A 17307-nucleotide genomic window follows, 5' to 3' on the forward strand; every position below is an offset into this window, starting at 1 on the left:
CTTTTTAACATGTTAAAAAAAGAGTCCCAATATATATATATATATATATATATATATATATATATATATATATATATATATATATATATATATATATATATATATATATATATATATATATATATATATACCGGGACTCTTTTTAAGTGAAACGAAAAGAATTCATTTTACGGTCAAAATTTTGTTTTGTTATATTTAACGGTATATAGGATAGCACATCATTTAAAATTTGTAAACAATATAACTACATAATTACGATGTGTCCATGTTATACTACTATATACACTATTAAATCTATAAAATTTAAATGGAACGATGAAACAAAATGGAAAGGAAAGGATCATAATTCCCATTTACAACCCTCCTCAATGCTCTTATATGGTCTCGAGTGAGCCACAAGTATAGTTAAAACGACAATTTATGTTGTACGGCTCAAAAATAGTTAGAAATTTTTTTTGAATGCTACATTTTTATTCTACTTTTATTTCACTTTATTAACGTGTCACTGCAAATCAACATTTCCTTTTAAAAAATAATAATTAAGAGCTAACTAGCATTTCAACATCAATAAAATGAAATAAAAATAAAATAAAAATTTGGTGTAACTTTGACTCATAAAAGCAAGCTAAGGGAACTATCAATCGCATTCTCAAGCCTATTATTGCATTTAGGTTTGTTAATTGCTGCCTTTTCCCAACATGCTGCCATAATTAAGACATAACATCAACACAAAATTTTCCAACTTTTTTATGTTTTGGGTCTATTCTATTATAGTGTGACCAAAAGAAAATGACGTGATTAATGATTATCATAACATATAAAGACATTAATTTATTCTTCTTAAAACTTAATTGTATTCATCGTTTTCATGTATTTAATGACTCATACAACACGTTGAATTCATGAGAACCATTAATTCTAATTGAACCAAATTATCTATGCTTGGATTCTCATCTCGATTCTCAAATTACGTAATTTTGACCATTTTTAGGCATCGAAACGCTCGAAAAATACCACTTCTTAAAAATGTGGCATGTTACAGTTGAGAATCGAGTATATTTTCATCAGGTTCTTACACTCTATGCTGTAAAATAATTTTGAACAACAAATTGTTTTTTGATTTTACGAAGAAGAAACATATCTACAAAAGTGAAAAGTAAAAGCTTTTTGGGAGGAAATTTTTTTTTAACTGCCTTAATAACATCTCACTTTTTAACGGTTAGTATTTTTCAAGTGTTTCGACACCTAAAAATAACATAAATTGTATAATTTAAAAATGAACAAATTCTTTAAAATTATAAAAAACCCTAATCAATTTTTTTAATTTTTTAATTTTTTTTAAATCGTTTTGGGACCATTACAATATATGCACGAAAACAATTGCATCCATCTTTATGAAAAGTGATTGAGAAATCATTAATGTCCAATAAACACAAAATTCAATGACCCCCCAAATATTCTAAAATACATTAAATAAATGATTTTTTATTTTTACCTCCCATGGTAAGAAATTCAAAAATTGAATGTTCAAAATATAGAGAAAAAGGACAAATTCAGCTTTCAAAATCTTCTGATCCAAACCAGAAATGTACAGCATAGGGGCCCTATTGACCCTCTTTCAGATTACCTAAGACGACAACGTTTGTGCCAAAATCCCAGAATTGAATAACGAGCTCAACGACACCGTTTGAAGCTCTCCAGAGTGAGACAAGAACTGGATATGTAGCTGGCAATGGAGGCCGGTGGGACTTGCAGAGAAAGAGAGAGAGAGAGAGAGAGAGAGAGAGAGGGAGAGAGGAGAGAGACGGGAAAGCAACAAAACGTACGAGTTGCTTGGGTTGAAAGCTTTCCCCTGGTGGTGGAGTCATGTCTTTGCAAGTCACCGGTCAGTGTCACAATAACTCCCAATCCCATTCTGTTTCTGTCTTTCCTTTCCTGTCCTTCGCTTCCCTTTTCCTCTTCCTCTCACTCTCTCTTTCTTTTCCATTCTCTTATCTCCTCCTCCTCATAATCTTCGTCTTCTTCTTTAATTAGAGTTGGGTATGTTGGTTTTTGAAGATTAAAAAACTTCTGGGCTTTTTTGCTTCTTCACTGCCGCAAATCCCATTTTGATTCTGTACAGACTTGAGCACAGGGCGACTCGGACTTCGTTCTCTGAAGGTTTTTACGCTAAAGGGTCGCTCCTCTTTTCTCCTTTTTCGTTGTTTCTACTCGAAACATATAATAGCTTTGCTCTATACCTATTTCAGGTAATTCTTTAATTCTCTGGGTTTGTGTGTATGTGTGTGTGTGTGTCTTTTGTTTTCTTTTTCTGTTCGGTGTCTCCCAGAAGAATTTTGGGTCAAAACAAATGGACTTGTTTTCATGAAACTCAAGCTTGTACTGTAAATGGAGCGCTTGTTCAAGAAAGATTAGCTAGGGGGCTAAATCTATTTGACCCGGGCCGAGCTGCTTGAGTCACTCAGGCTATTTTTCCTTCTCTTTTTTCCCTTAAAGTACTTTAGGCTTTGTTTTTGGATAAATGACTGATAAACTAATTTTCCATCTCCAAAAGTAGCTTTCATCTTTTTTGCTGTTGTTGTTGTTGTTGTTTGTTTCTGTTTTCCTTTTCTGTTTGTTTCTTTGTAATTTATTGAAGTGGCTTTAAATTTAAGATTTTCAACATCATGTCCATTTCTTCTTGTTCGTATGTGGGCAGCAGCGATTTTCAAATTTTGCATAACAGAAAGTATTTGTCGTTTGCAGCGGGCAACCTTTTCTTAAACAATCTCACGTTATAGGTCTCCTTTTTTAATTTTCTTGTTAAAGAATTAGATATAAATGTGTGTATGAATATGTGTTAACATCCTGGTCCCATATTGGGAAGAGATGAATAACTCATGTAGTGTGAGTGGTTTATAAAGATATTCTTGAGTGCTAAATCCCACATTACCTAGTTATTAGGTGAAACTGGGCTTTATAAGGAATTTTAGGAAAACTCCAAATTAATTAGTTATTTTGGGGTGATAGCGCAGATGTGGCTGACCATTTTCTTTGGATCATTACAATGTGTGTGTGAGTGCAAGTGTTAAATCACCATTTTAATTGAAATGGGGTAAATGACAAATACAAGATTCGAACTCAAGATGTTTCCTTTGATATTATGTTAAATCACCACTTATCAAAAAAGTTTAAGCGGATAGGGAATGGTAGACTCAATCATTTAAATTATATTCTAATAGCAAGCACCTCTATGTGTGTATCTATATTGGAGAAACTATTTTGTAGACACAATTTGTATGCTCTTTAGCTTTTGATTCTGTAATTTCTTTTAATTGCTATTCATTCTCATGGTTTGGCAGTGTAATTGGACGAAAATATTGTGCGACAGCTGAGCATGTCATCCGCTCATATGGCAAGGAGATCACCTAGGAGCCCTGTGCCAGTGTTATGTGAAAAATATCAGTCAGGCTGTACGTGTACCTGGGATTTATATAGCCTCTTCGATTTTGGCCAAGGTCATTCCAATAGGAAGCTGCTTTCTGATCTGAGGCATTTGAGTAGTCATGCTGTTGGTAAGAATTCTTTGATCATAAGGATAATTTGATGTATGAGTTTTACCCCGACGCATTGCAAGAGAATTGTAAAATAAAATTGTTTTGTATGAGTATCGTGTCTGATTTCGCGTAGATGCTGTGTTCTATAAAATTTTCCAGGCATAATTGTAATATGTTGAGAAGAACCTTATATATATCAACATTGGGAGATGGATGGAATAGTTACTGATGGACATTAATCGATTTTTAATTAGTCATTTTTCACAAATGTTGTTAGTGATATAGATGAATGCTGAAATGTAAGGGTGAAGGAGTGTACCTCGACAATGTTTTGCATCTCTTAAATAACTCTGTGGTTCTGTGTTACTTTTTCCTCTTGAAATAAATCCATATTCAACAAGTCAGAAAACTTCATTTTTTTTTAATAAGTAAATTAATTTTTAATTTTCAGGCAATGCAAATTTAAGGAGCAGGCTTGATTTGCATACCAAATTTAGTGAGAAGTGCCAAGGCATTGATGTAAGTTCCATCAACCTACTATTTTTATCAGACTTTCACTTTTTTTTACTGGTATTGAATACTTCACTAAAAGACTGATACAAGATGCAGATTGCAGAATGTATGTTGACCATTTTCTTTTTTTGCTCTGTTTGATAATTTTTTCCAACTTTTTCAAGACAGCATATGTAATAGAGTAGAGAAAATTTCTTCTGTTAAAATCGGCTTACTAGTCCAGATATTTCATTTTTCTTTACAATTTGGTTTAGTTGCCTAACTTCTATAAAATGATTTTTTTTTCTTATTATTGAGTAGAAGAAAGTGTAGGTAGATTCTGATTAGAAACATTTAATTTGTCCAGGATAGGATAGACAACAAAACTCAGACAGTTGATTCTGATAAGGCAAGTCTGAAGTGGCTTATGAAAGAAGAGATGCCCTCAGAGCAGCAGACAAATAAGAAGACTGCCACTGCTAACATGAAACATTTACAGTCAAATTCCAAACCTGTTGGTAACTTACCCATAAACCATGGAAAGGCAAACAAAACTTGTCAGGGATCATGTCATGCACCTGGTCATGGTTGGAAAGGAGTAGGGGATATGGATCATCATCAACCTTCTCATCAAAACTTTGTGGATATATCTTTAAGTAAGCTAAACCGTTCAGCATCAAGAAAGGCATTTTGCAACGAGGTGCATCCCAAAAATAGTAGATCTATTTTTGGTTGTAAAAGTATTGATTGTGTGGATTATGACCAGCTGAAGGTGATTAATGGCCAGCTGGTGCAGATGAATGAAGTAGAGGAAACCAAAAATCAGAAGTTAATTCATGGAAAATATCTCAGCAGAGATGGGGCAAACCACCAGCCTAAACAATTGTTGGATGCATTGGAGATTTTAAATTCGAATAAGGAATTATTCATAGAACTTCTACAAGATCCAAATTCTCTGTTAGTAAAACATATCCAAGACTTGAAGAATTCTCAGACAAAAGGACAGCAGACTAGATCTTCTTCTGGAGCCAATTTGTCAGAGCATTGGACAAGTAATGCAAGACAACGTGAAGAACCTGACAGCTTGAAATCTTGTGATAGATACCTTCCTAAAGGAAATGGTGATTCTCAACCTTCAGATAGAATAGTAGTCTTAAGTCCTGGCCCAACAAGCATACAAAAATCTTCCGAGAGAATCAGCCCTTACTTTTCCCAGCAATATCCTTATAGCTTGAGAACTAAAGGACAGAGTGTGAGACCGAAACTTTTTTCATTTGGTCATATAAAAAGGAAGTTGAAAGATGCTTTGGGCGTTAACAAAAATGAGCAGCACTGGACTGCAATCGATGGTAAATTAGAAAAATCTTCCTGTGATTGCCAGGGTTCACAAGGTGGTGGTAAGGGAATAGGTATCCAGATTGTTGGAAGAAATTTGCCGAGTAATGTCCTTGATATTGGTGGAATACCAACATCTTCTCTTGATGTCAAGAAAAAAGACAAGATAAAAAAGGCTAAAGATTTTGAATTAAACAGACATGAAATTGCTGCAACAAGTGAAGGCAGTTGTAGAAACTCAAACTTTTCACTTGTTGGCCATCCCAAGGAACATGAATCTGACCTGTCTGCTATGCCTTGGAAACATCACTCTGAGATGAGACATAATGGAAATGAGGATGTGGATCTTTTGGGAAAACCGGTGCCAGAGGCTTGGGTGAGGAACATCTCTTTCCAAGAACATGGCCTCCTGCCTATAGTTAATCCTGGAAGGGAGAGGGAACTAGGCTTTACTACTAGAAAGATGAGATTTTCCCCCTATGGCCATTATCAAATGGTCAATGAGAACAGGACCAAGTTTCAGAAAGAAAATAAAAACAGCTGCTTAAGTTCATTAACGCAAAACATAGAAGCTCTACCATCAGCTGATACTGAGAGACAAAATGATCAATTGCAAGTTTTTACAACAAAGCCAAATATCTCAAAGAGCCATTTTGCTGATATGAAAGTTAAAGAAGATGATTTGAGTCCTACAGGTACAATACTACTAACTTCTGCCCTTCAATATGCTCATTTGTTCTCTATTATTTGAACAGATAATCATCAAACTTCTTCAGGTTCTATGAAGATCATAAAAACTAATGACCCTATATGACCAGGTGAAACTAATCCTCTGGAAGTGGCCTTTGAATCACATAGCACACACCTGGGGGGAAGTACTGATGCAGCCAACAAGTGCGAGAAAAATGGATATTTGGAGTCCTCAAGATTGGTAGGTTGCTTCCTAATAATTCTCTTTAAAATTACTTGGTAGTGTTTCTATCTATCACCGATTATCTGTTTCCTTTTGTTTTACTCTTCTCAGTTCTCATTAATGTGCTAAACTGTGTCCTTTTTTAGCTTTCATCTTCGGAGAATAAGCCATCAAAATTTATACCAGAAGTTTCTTCATCAAGTCCATCAGGCGTTCAGAGATTGGCAGATTCTACTAGCCTGAAAGAAAAATTGGAGCAGTCTGGTCCAGTATGTGTTCTTGAGAAGGTTTTCAAAGAAGATGTCACTAGCCCTGAAAGGAACATACATCAACCTGGTAGGGTTTCATATCAGGAAATGAGTAGTAATATTATTATTTGTTCTCTACTTTCTTAATTCTGCATCTGAAATAACCTAGTTAAACTTCTGTAGCTAAGTTGCAGGTGCAAGCACTACAAACTATCATTGAAGACCACTATTCAGCTGCTCTTCCCCCTTTGGGCCCTAGAATCAAAACAACTATTACTATGGATAAGCATTTGTCCTCCTCTGAGTATATAAGTGCAGTGTTACGAGCTTCAGGCTTGAATTGGGATGAACTGTCAGTGAATTGCCATTCATCAGAGCAACTGCTAGACGGATCCTTATTTGATGAAATGAAGATGTCAAACAACCAATTCTGTGGTGATTTTCCAATCCTGTTTGACTGTATTAATGAAGTCCTGGCAGAGGTTTGTCAGTATAGTTCTGGATGCTCCAGTTGGCTATCATGTATCAAACCAATAATTCATCCACTTCCAGTAGAAAAAAATGTGATTCATGAGGTGACAAAACGTGTTGATTGGTACCTTCTCTCACAGCCACCACCACAGACATTTAAGCAGCTTGTTGAACAGGACTTGGCAAGATCTAGAACATGGCTGGATATCCGAAATGAAACTGAAGTTATTGCTATTGAAACTGTAGAAGGTGTCTTAGAAGAATTATTGATGGAAATCGTATTTGACTTGTATATTTGAAGCATTATAGATTCATCTATATTGCACCAGGAATATTCAGCAGCTCAGATGGGTTAACACAACTGGAATTTTCTCTTATTCTCAAATGTCACTGGCCTCCTCGGACTCATTGCTTGTATTCAGAGTTTGAACATCACTTGGCATTTTTTATGATGCAAATTGTGTCAAGATGGGATAAGAATGAAGTCTTTTGCTGACATAGAGAAGGTCTGTGAGAGCACCTTTGAGACTGTTACATGGCTCAAGAAAAAAAAAATGCTACATCGCTCAAGTTTCCTGTGTTCTGTATAGTTTACTCTCAACCTACAAAAGCTATTAATCATAGGGTTCTGATGAGTTTTCATCAACCTTTGCCATTTTGTCATTCTAAAAGAATCCCGACTGGATATAATATATTTCATCAATATATAGCATGCAATTTTTTTTCCATTCTTCCCAATACTGTTCAGAGAGGTTTTGACTCATTCTAACCACTATTATGTTAGACCTTTAATTACCATTGTTTGTATGTAAAGACACTTACGCACTAGTTGTAACAAAATGTTTAAAAAGTGTTTTGCAGTTTTGATGGAGGTTGTTAGACAAGTTTGCTTATATGTGACAAGTGTTTTCAATTTGGAATCTAAACACTTAGTTTTCCTTTCAATTATTAATTGTTTTAGGCATTCCATATTTGCGTGGTAGAGATGCTTAATCTTCCCTTTGCTTTTCATCTATACAGGCATTAGGCATACGAAGAAAGATATAGGGGCTTCTTTTGCTTTATATTAGTTATAACCTAGCACTAGCACTATGTTGCTTGCAGGTAATTCTTGACAGAGCTGCTGCCTAGTTGTGCATTGGTAAGCATACTAGTCTTGATGACAAATGCTGCAGCTTTATGTTTTTTTGGGCATTCACAATATCAACTGTCCACCATCTTCATATTTGAATCTTATGTCCCATGATTAATTCTCCGTAATGAACCAGATTGATATGTATGTGCATTGCTTTCCAAGCATGATGTTTTACTACTAGGTAAAATTCTTATCTCAAATTCTTTTTGTTGTTATAAATAACATTACATCTGATAAAGATGCAATCCCCATTATTAGTTTTATCTTAGTGCACTACAACTCATGACCACGAGACCCAGTTACGATAAAACCTGTTACTGCTAACGCAAGAAGTTTCAAGTGATGATAATGATGAGATCTATCAGTTTCTTTTTCCTTCCCCCTGCCCTCTCAAAACAGGAGTGGTTGGAATTTGTTATACAATTATATAGGCTTTCATGTTGGGGAGGAAGGCTATACTGCTTTGTAAGCCTTTTAGTTTTGATTTGAATGGTCAAGGATAAGGATGCATTGTTGCGAACAATATGAGATGGCAGCTGGAATTTGTGAAACCCTCTCTTGATTTGTTGTCCTGAGCAAAGGTACAAGGAGTAGGCAGCAGACTGCTTTTTGTGACTTACTGGGGATTTAAAGTGAAGCATCTCTTGCATAGGCTTATGCTCTTACTTTTTAGATTGCTGTTCAGTTGTATATTTAGTGTAGTTGTTTTATTTATTTATTTTTATTGTTTTTGGCTTTTTTGGACAGTTCATGCTTTAGGAAATGATACTTTGTACTTTTGTTTTTGGGGGTTTCGCTTATATACTTACCATATGGAAGGGTATGTATTCTTTCCTTTTCTATAAATTTCCTCTACTTTTTAGAAAAAGAATTAAAAACATAATAAATTTAGAGAAATGTTACATGTACTTTCAAGTGCTTACTCTCTGATGTGATAGTAAAAATCACCATTGAATTTTGGACGAGTTAATCTGTATATGATATATCAATAATGATTTTCACTGTCACATCATTAAGTAAGCACTTGAAAGTACCTGTAGCACTTCTCATAAATTTAATGTGGACAATATTAGTTATTGAGTAATGGTATTTAGTAGACTGTTATACAATTGGGATGACGGAACAGTGAAAATTTGTCTTTGGATCAACAAGAGCTTGTTAAAAAAAAATCAATGGCTTATTTTCATTGCTGCGTCATCCCAATCATATATCAGTCTACTAAACTGCTTTTCTCATTGTTATTTACTTGTGTTACTTTAGTAGACGTTTGCTTGTTAGGCCCTCTTGAAATGGTTGGTTGCTATTCCTTCTAATTTTCAAGCTCAATCTGACAATCACTCTCTCGTGTGGTGCAAAGCTGAAAATAGGGGATGTTAAAGAAAGCTTATTTAAACTTGAGTTTTGTTGAATATATAACCTATTAACCTTCCATCTAAGAGAAGCATTGTTTTCCCTATCACATATAAACATTAATGGATTATCTCTTTGTTGAACTTAAATGAAAAGTTATCTACCTTGAAAAGAGGCAAATGGCAATTAAAGGTAGCTAATAACCAGTTGGACTCTGTTTGTCAAGACTCGGGACTCTCTCACACAGACCAGGAAAAGTTGTTTTCCTTTCTAATTTAATTAGTTACATGGTTTTGAAAGAACTTGCATTCTTGCTTTGTTTATAGTTCTTGGACGAAAAAAGGAGGCTGGATTCAGGACAATGGCTGCTAAATACTCAAAGAACACAATCTTTTTACTGTTGATAGCAATTGCTCTTCTTTTAGATTCAGCTGCAGTCCAAGGATGGGGAAGATTATCTAAGGAAGAAGATTTGGAGCTGGACAGACAGCTCAAACTTATAATTAAACCTGCAATCAAGAGTTTCTAGGTAAAGTATTGACTTATTCGGTGATCAAAACATTGGTTGTAAGTCCATGTAGCCTGCTTTTTAGTTATCTTCAATTGGTGTGATTTTGTGAACAACAAAACTGGCATTAACAATCTCGTCAGCAGAGACTTCCTGACATGATTACTTCAGAAGGCTACTCGAGAGCCTCGTCTGCAAAAGCATCATGACATGACCTTCACAATAGTACTCCAAGGAGCCTCGACAGCAAAGGTATCAGCTAGTTGTCCTGACGAGAGGATTTGAGAAGAGTCAATACCAAGTTTTAGATGGTGGTGATAGAGTACTTAGCATCAGTCTCACCACTAACTTGTTCTTAACATTGGAGAAACTTCCTCACTACACAAACACCACAACTAAGAAGAGTCCATGATATGCAGAAAATTACAAATACCTTGAATCACAATCACTGGAGGGGACTCAGATGGCCCATTGCAGCAATTTCAGGCCCAAAAATAATTAATTCAGCCCATCTCAGCCCAGTCCCCATGTCCAGAACTCAAGCCTTCCAAACCCTTTCAAAAAGTTAATAGGATTCTTTCAAAAAGAAGTAAAGCCGGACCCCAATTTGGGAGGACAAAAGGAGGAAATGGTGATTTTAAGAGTCACATTAATTTTGAGAGGATAAAAGGTGGACAAAAGGATGACGTGTAGCATTACTCCTTGCACAAGGAGTAATGCTACACGTCATCCTTTTGTCCACCTTTTACCCTCTCAAAATTGATGTGGCTCTTAAAATCACCATTGGATCAAAATTCAATAATGATCTATCATAAATTCAATGGTGATTTTAAGAGCCACATCAAATTTGGGAGGACAAGAGGATGATGTGTAGCATTACTCTTTGGCAAGTGGATTAATCGAATCAAATGAATGATTTTTTTTGGGATCAATAAAAGAATCCGTTAAAAGAGAGAAAAAAAAAAGAAAAGAATGAAAAATACTAAAAAAGTGCAGAAGTGATTGATATAATATAAAGTAAAAAATAAAAAAATTTAGATTTTTTTATTTTTTAAAGAAAAAAGTTATTTTTTTAATGGTTATTTTTTTGATTGTTTAAATAATAATAAAAAATGATTGATGTGATATAAAAAATATGAATGTTTTAGTTTGACTTTTATTTAGAAAAGTTCATCATACGATTTACTTTTGTCTTAGCTTCGTAACTTAGATTTAGGTGAACGTTGCAGTTAAAATTTTATTTTGTTGCATTTAACTATCTGTATGTATAATATTACATCTTTTAATAATTTAAATGTCATAACAATATATACATAGTAGAACTTTTTGATACACGTATAAGCCCATACGGTTCACTTGTCTTAGGGTTCGTTTGGGTTTGCGATTTAAAAAAATGCGATTTAAAATCACGATTTTAAAATGTGCGATTTAAAAAAAATAATTTTTAAAAACGCTATTAAGTGTTTTGGCAAAATCGCAGTTTAGGATTTAATATAGCAAATTAGCCTTTAAAATATTGCGTTTTCAAAAAAGTATCATCTTACTTGCAATTTGAAAAAATAAATTTTTTGCGTTTTCAAATCGCAAATTTTAAAAACGTAGTTTCCAAACGATTTATGTTTTGCGATTTGGTTTAAAATCGCACTTACTGTCTACGAAATCGCAATTTCAAACACACTCTTAGCTTCATAACTTAGTTTTAGGCGAATACTTTTATTTTACGGTTAAAATTTTGTTCCGTTGCATTTAACTATATTTACGATATTACATCTTTTAAAAATTTAAATACAATATATATATATATATATATATATATATATATATATATATATATATATATATATATATATATATATATATATATATATATATGCCCATTAAATATATAAAATATAATAAATCTCACCATTTCACTTTATCAAATTTGTTAAACCCTATTTTGATTTATTTCTCTCAGTTTTATTCCACTTGACCCGACCAGTCGACCACATATTTGTAGCCCCACTTCCCGCCAATCTCCTAAAACCCTACAAAAACACTTTTTTAATCTTTCCTCGTCGGGCTTAAACCCTAGCACTCCATAGCCACCACACGGACCTCCACACAAAGCTATGGCGATGGATCCAAAGGCTGTGAAATCAGACCTGGTTCTGATCCTGGACTTCGGTTCTCAGTACACCCACCTCATCACGCGCCGAATCCGATCCCTCTCCGTCTTCTCCCTCTGCATCTCCGGCACCTCCACGCTCTCCAACATCGTCGAGCTGAACCCGCGCGTGGTCATACTCTCCGGCGGACCACACTCCGTCCATACGACGGACTCCCCGTCGTTCCCGCCGGGGTTCCCCGAGTGGGCCCAGGAGAACGATGTCGTCGTTTTGGGCATCTGCTACGGACTCCAGCTCCTCGTCCAGCGGCTCGGCGGCGAGGTCCGGGTCGGCGAGAAGCAGGAGTATGGGAGAATGGAGATCCACGTGGATTCGGCTCCGGCCCGGGGGCTATTCGGGTCGAAGCGTGTTGGGGATAGGCAGGTGGTGTGGATGAGCCACGGCGACGAGGTGGCCCGCCTGCCCGACGGGTTCGAGGTCGTGGCCCGGAGCCAGCAGGGTGCAGTGGCCGCGATCGAAAACCGTGCTAAGAGGTTTTACGGGCTTCAGTACCACCCGGAGGTAATTTGGTCTTGGCTTTTGCTTTGATTTGGAGGTCTGGTGATTGGATTGAAATGGGTTCTTTGATTGGATTGGAATTGGTTTTTGAAGTGGGTTCTGTTTGTTTTTGGGGTGAAAAGCGGTTGTTCTGGGAATAGCTTATAGTGGGTTTTGTTTGTTAAGGATACGTTTCTGAGTTGTGTTTGAGTATTTTTATTTTTTTGTGGATTTTTTTTAGATGTTGAAGTACTTTAGTTGAAATTTCTTTGCTTTGAAGCTGTTGTAATTGATTTGAAATGGGTTTCGGAAGTGGGTTCTTTTTGCTTTTGGGATGAAAGGGGTAGTTGTTTTGGGAATTTCTTATGGTGGTTTTTGTATGTGAAGAATAGGGTTTTTAAATGTTTGATTTTTTTTTTTTTTTTTTGTGTAAGTACTTTAGTTGAAATTGCTTTGGTTTGAAGCGTTTGTAATTGACTTGAAATGGATTTTGAACTGGGTTCTGTTTGTTTTTGTGGTGAAAAGTAGTTGTTTTGGGAATTGCTTTTGGTGGGTTTTGTTCGTGAAGGATAGGATTTTTAAGTTATGTTTGATTTTGTGGGGTTTTAGATGTATGTCGAAATTGCTTTGCTTTGAAGCTTTTGTAATTGAATGGAAATGGGTTTTGGTGTGGGTTCTGTTTGTTTTTGGCATAAGAAGTAATTATTTTGGAAATTTCTTTTTGGTGGGTTCTGTTTGTTAAGGATGATATTAAATTAAACATAATATTTTGTTGGGTTTTAGATGTATGTTTAAGTAAAAAGTATTTATTTTGGAAATTGCTTTTTGGTGAGTTATGTCTCTTAAGTATAAGATTTTAAGTTGTGTTTGATTTTGTGCAGTTTTTTATGTATGTGTTAGTGCTTAAGTCGAAATGAATTGGGGTCGTAGATTTCTTTTGTTTGCAATGGTTTGATTTGACGGTTTGATTATGTTTGTGTATCTCTGAGTGGAAGGCTCACGGTAGTATAATTTAATTCTGATTTTAAATTGTTTATTTGATATGAGAAGCTTGATGGATGTTAGCACTGAGAAGATTTTTTTGTCACTATTCTGCTTGTTATCAGTCAATAAAACTTGGTGGTGAAAAAAACAAGGAATGTAATTGGTTGATTTTTGGAAAAATTGATTTTGTGCCCTTCCTCTCATTAACTACAATTGTTACCGATGAGCTGTGTAACTCTGCTCAGCGGAAAATTTCTCAAAATCTTGTGTAGGTGACACATTCACCTGAAGGAATGGAAACACTGCGGTACTTTCTCTTTGAGGTTTGTGGAGTCACTGCCGGATGGAATATGGAAAATGTATTGGATGAAGAAGTAAAAGTGATCAAAGACACGGTGGGACTCGAAGATCATGTGATATGTGCCTTATCAGGTGGTGTGGATTCCACGGTTGCTGCTACTCTTGTCCATAAGGCAATTGGAGATAGGCTTCATTGTGTTTTTGTTGACAATGGGTTATTGAGGTTAGAATGCAAGGAGCCTTTTTTCCTATAATACCAAAAAGATAATTGGTTCTGTACTTGATTTGTGGAAGCACTAGATAATAACAAATGACGTGAATTAACTTTTCAAATATTTATGTGTTCTATAAGCTTCCTTAATATATCTATTGGTGTCTTTCTCACAAGATGTTTTTTACTATGGTTTCTATTTCCAATAGGTATAAGGAGAGAGAACGAGTGGTGGAAACCTTTGACCGGGATCTTCATCTGCCTGTTACTTGTGTTGATGCAACGGATCAATTTCTTAGCAAGCTGAAAGGTGTGGTAGATCCTGAAATTAAAAGGAAAATTATTGGGAAGGAATTTATTTCCATATTTGATGCCTTTGGCCAAGAGTTGGAGCAGAAACTAGGAAAGAAACCGTCTTACTTGGTCCAAGGGACTTTGTACCCAGATGTGATTGAATCTTGCCCACCACCTGGATCTGGAAGAACCCACTCCCACACAATCAAGAGCCATCATAATGTTGGAGGGCTTCCCAAGGACATGAAACTGAAGCTCATTGAACCACTTAAACTTCTATTCAAGGATGAGGTGTCCATTTCTACCTTCCTAGTGGCTTGTGCATACTCATCTGTTTTTGTTGTGCTGTGATGTTATTTGGTTGTTAATTTTTCATGTATAAGGTCCGTCAACTAGGAAGGATTTTGAATGTTCCTGAGTCATTTTTAAAGCGCCATCCATTCCCTGGGCCTGGCCTTGCAGTAAGAGTGTTAGGTGATGTAACTGAGGGCAATGCCTTGGATATCCTCCGCCAGGTACATGGTGTTTAGCCATGGATGGACTCATTGGCTTTCTTGGTTTACCACTTAATATTTGTTTCTTATGTATTTTTTTTTTTCCTTCAGGTTGATGAAATTTTCATTCAGTCAATCAAGGATGCTGGGCTTTATGATTCAATATGGCAAGCTTTTGCTGTGTTTTTGCCAGTAAGATCAGTTGGAGTTCAAGGTGATCAAAGAACACATTCTCATGTTGTTGCTCTAAGAGCTGTTACAAGTGAAGATGGAATGACAGCAGATTGGTATTCCTTTAGTTTGTTCTTTATATGTTCTGCCGCTATGCATTTTATTTACCTTTTAGCAACCTTTTCTGTATAATTTGGGCGAGTGGGTTCTGGAAAATATGGCCATTTCAATCGGTGGTGAAATGAATATTCTAGGATTCTTAGCTGCTTCCAGTTTCTAATGCGTGTATCGGCATGTACACCAGAGGTGTATAAGTTATGGAAGACTTGTAGCGCAAAAAGGTGTCCCCATTTCTGTCACGAACTTGAGCTTTTGAGCATTTCATTACCTGTATGTATGTCCTATACTTGAGCTTCCTGTATAACTGTAGGTGATAAATCCTCAGTTTTTGGTAATTCTTTTAAACCATAGGCTGGAAGTGCTTATAGAATTCAAAGAACTTGAGCCAGGGTTTGAGACAGCTCGAGATTGAACAGCTTTGACTGTTTATGTCTTCTGATATGTGTGTCTATGTTGGGGTCGGGGTGGGGGGGAATATGTTTTAGACATGTAGGGCTTTTCAGATGTCCATAATGTAATACGTTGAGGTCTGGGATTTATGTTTTTCCTCCTTGTGCCACAAGACTGGTAATTGCAACAACGAGTGACATGTTTCTAGCAGAAGTTAACCTAGGATAAGGCGACGACTGAAAAAATACGTGAAAACCTTAAAGCCAGCACCCAAACAAGCTTTAAGGAGTAAGAGCTAGAGTTTTTTGACTGATGAGCAGGACATCAGATGTGTCACCTCATCTTATGTAGCATATCCTTCTCTTTCATAACTTACCCTTCTCTTCTCCATCCTTGCTGAGATGCATAGCATCAGCCATGGATGGAAGTGCATAATTAACCATCTCATGTTGAACAGAAAAATATTTCCGTTAGATTATATATGTCTTCACTTTCTAAGCAAAGCTTTTATGCTTTGTATTGAGTATTGACTGTTGTGGTGCAATCTTCCCAAAAATTAATGTAGGTTTGCCCTCGTTTTTTCATGAGTGCAATTTTAAGTGCTCTCATATCTAATCCTTTTTCTCCCCTTTGAAATGGTGAGATTCCAGGTACTATTTTGAGCACAAGTTCCTTGATGATGTAGCACGAAAGATCTGCAACAGCGTTCGGGGGGTAAACCGAGTCGTTCAAGACATTACATCAAAGCCGCCATCGACTATTGAGTGGGAATGATGCTGTGTCAAATGCTTTCATTGTTAAGATAAGTGAGTTATAAACTCCATGGTAGTATATGGACCCAGGTCTTGACCATTTTACTAATACATTTAGTTGTTGCCTCCTTTCTGCATCAAATTTAAAAAGATTGGCAAGTAGGAATATGATTCAAGCCGGATTTACAGGGTGATTGATTTAATGCTCTAAGTCTCTGTTCATAGCGATGTGACCTGGTTCTAACCCCATTATGGTTTGTTTTTCCACCATCATGTTTATGGCATAGCCTATATATTCTCTTTTTAGGGTACTCCTGGGAACAAATCCAATGGAGATGGGTGGGGCCTGTAGCTCAAGGATTAGAGCACGTAGCTACGAACCAAAGTCTCGGGGTTCAAATCCTAGTGTTGACTTAGGTAACCATCTCTCTCCCGACCACCTTCCCTTTATGCCTGACCTATCATAGTCAAGGTGGTCTTTGGATTCCATCCTAAAAAAAAATTGCGTACTTTTGGAGGTTCAGCAAGTAAAAAAGAGGTAAAACTACTTCTATTTGTTCTAATCAAGGTTGAATTCACAAAATAATAATAAATGTTAACAAATGTGATCAACTTTCTATTCCAACATTTGAACAAAGAAGCCATTGCATTCGGCCATATGATAATGTGTAGACACCAGATTTGTGCATAACTACCTGCATTGGTTTATCATATCACAATAATCTCATAGTGAGATATTGTAAGAATTTGGAAAAAGGGTGATGGAATTATGAAAGAGAATATTCTAGGATATATCAATGAGTTTGAGAGATGGTAATAAAAGAAAATTTTTCTATCCCACTTTATGAAACTATCATGTGTCTTTTGAGCATGGAAAAGCACATGATTTTTTAATATTTATGTTAAAAAATTATGTGATTCTCACGTACTAAGAGGTACATGACAAATTTATTGACTG

General features: G+C 35.9%; 2 protein-coding genes across 4 annotated transcripts; both read left to right on the forward strand.

Annotated features, from left to right (window-relative positions):
* Window positions 1-1625: 1625 nt before the first annotated feature.
* LOC133855059 (uncharacterized) lies at window positions 1626-7641 on the forward strand. 3 transcript variants are annotated; one of them, XM_062291353.1, is made up of 8 exons: window positions 1788-1885; window positions 2135-2249; window positions 3342-3554; window positions 3988-4055; window positions 4396-6058; window positions 6182-6294; window positions 6423-6612; window positions 6708-7641. In XM_062291353.1, exons 3-8 carry the CDS (start codon window positions 3377-3379, stop codon window positions 7292-7294), a joined length of 2799 nt encoding a protein of 932 aa, XP_062147337.1. In that variant the 5' UTR covers window positions 1788-1885; window positions 2135-2249; window positions 3342-3376; the 3' UTR covers window positions 7295-7641. The 3 variants fall into 3 exon arrangements, with proteins under 3 accessions (XP_062147336.1, XP_062147338.1, XP_062147337.1); XM_062291352.1 differs by having other exon boundaries at window positions 1626-2249; XM_062291354.1 differs by lacking the exon at window positions 2135-2249 and having other exon boundaries at window positions 1626-1885.
* Window positions 7642-11988: 4347 nt separating this feature from the next.
* Window positions 11989-16491, forward strand: LOC133854797 (uncharacterized). The gene is made up of 6 exons (XM_062291069.1): window positions 11989-12657; window positions 13890-14140; window positions 14338-14713; window positions 14806-14937; window positions 15028-15203; window positions 16248-16491. Exons 1-6 carry the CDS (start codon window positions 12100-12102, stop codon window positions 16369-16371), a joined length of 1617 nt encoding a protein of 538 aa, XP_062147053.1. The 5' UTR covers window positions 11989-12099; the 3' UTR covers window positions 16372-16491.
* Window positions 16492-17307: the final 816 nt, after the last annotated feature.

The sequence above is a fragment of the Alnus glutinosa genome, chromosome 13, assembly GCF_958979055.1.
Source record: "Alnus glutinosa chromosome 13, dhAlnGlut1.1, whole genome shotgun sequence".
In the NCBI taxonomy this organism is placed as follows: Eukaryota; Viridiplantae; Streptophyta; class Magnoliopsida; order Fagales; family Betulaceae; genus Alnus; species Alnus glutinosa.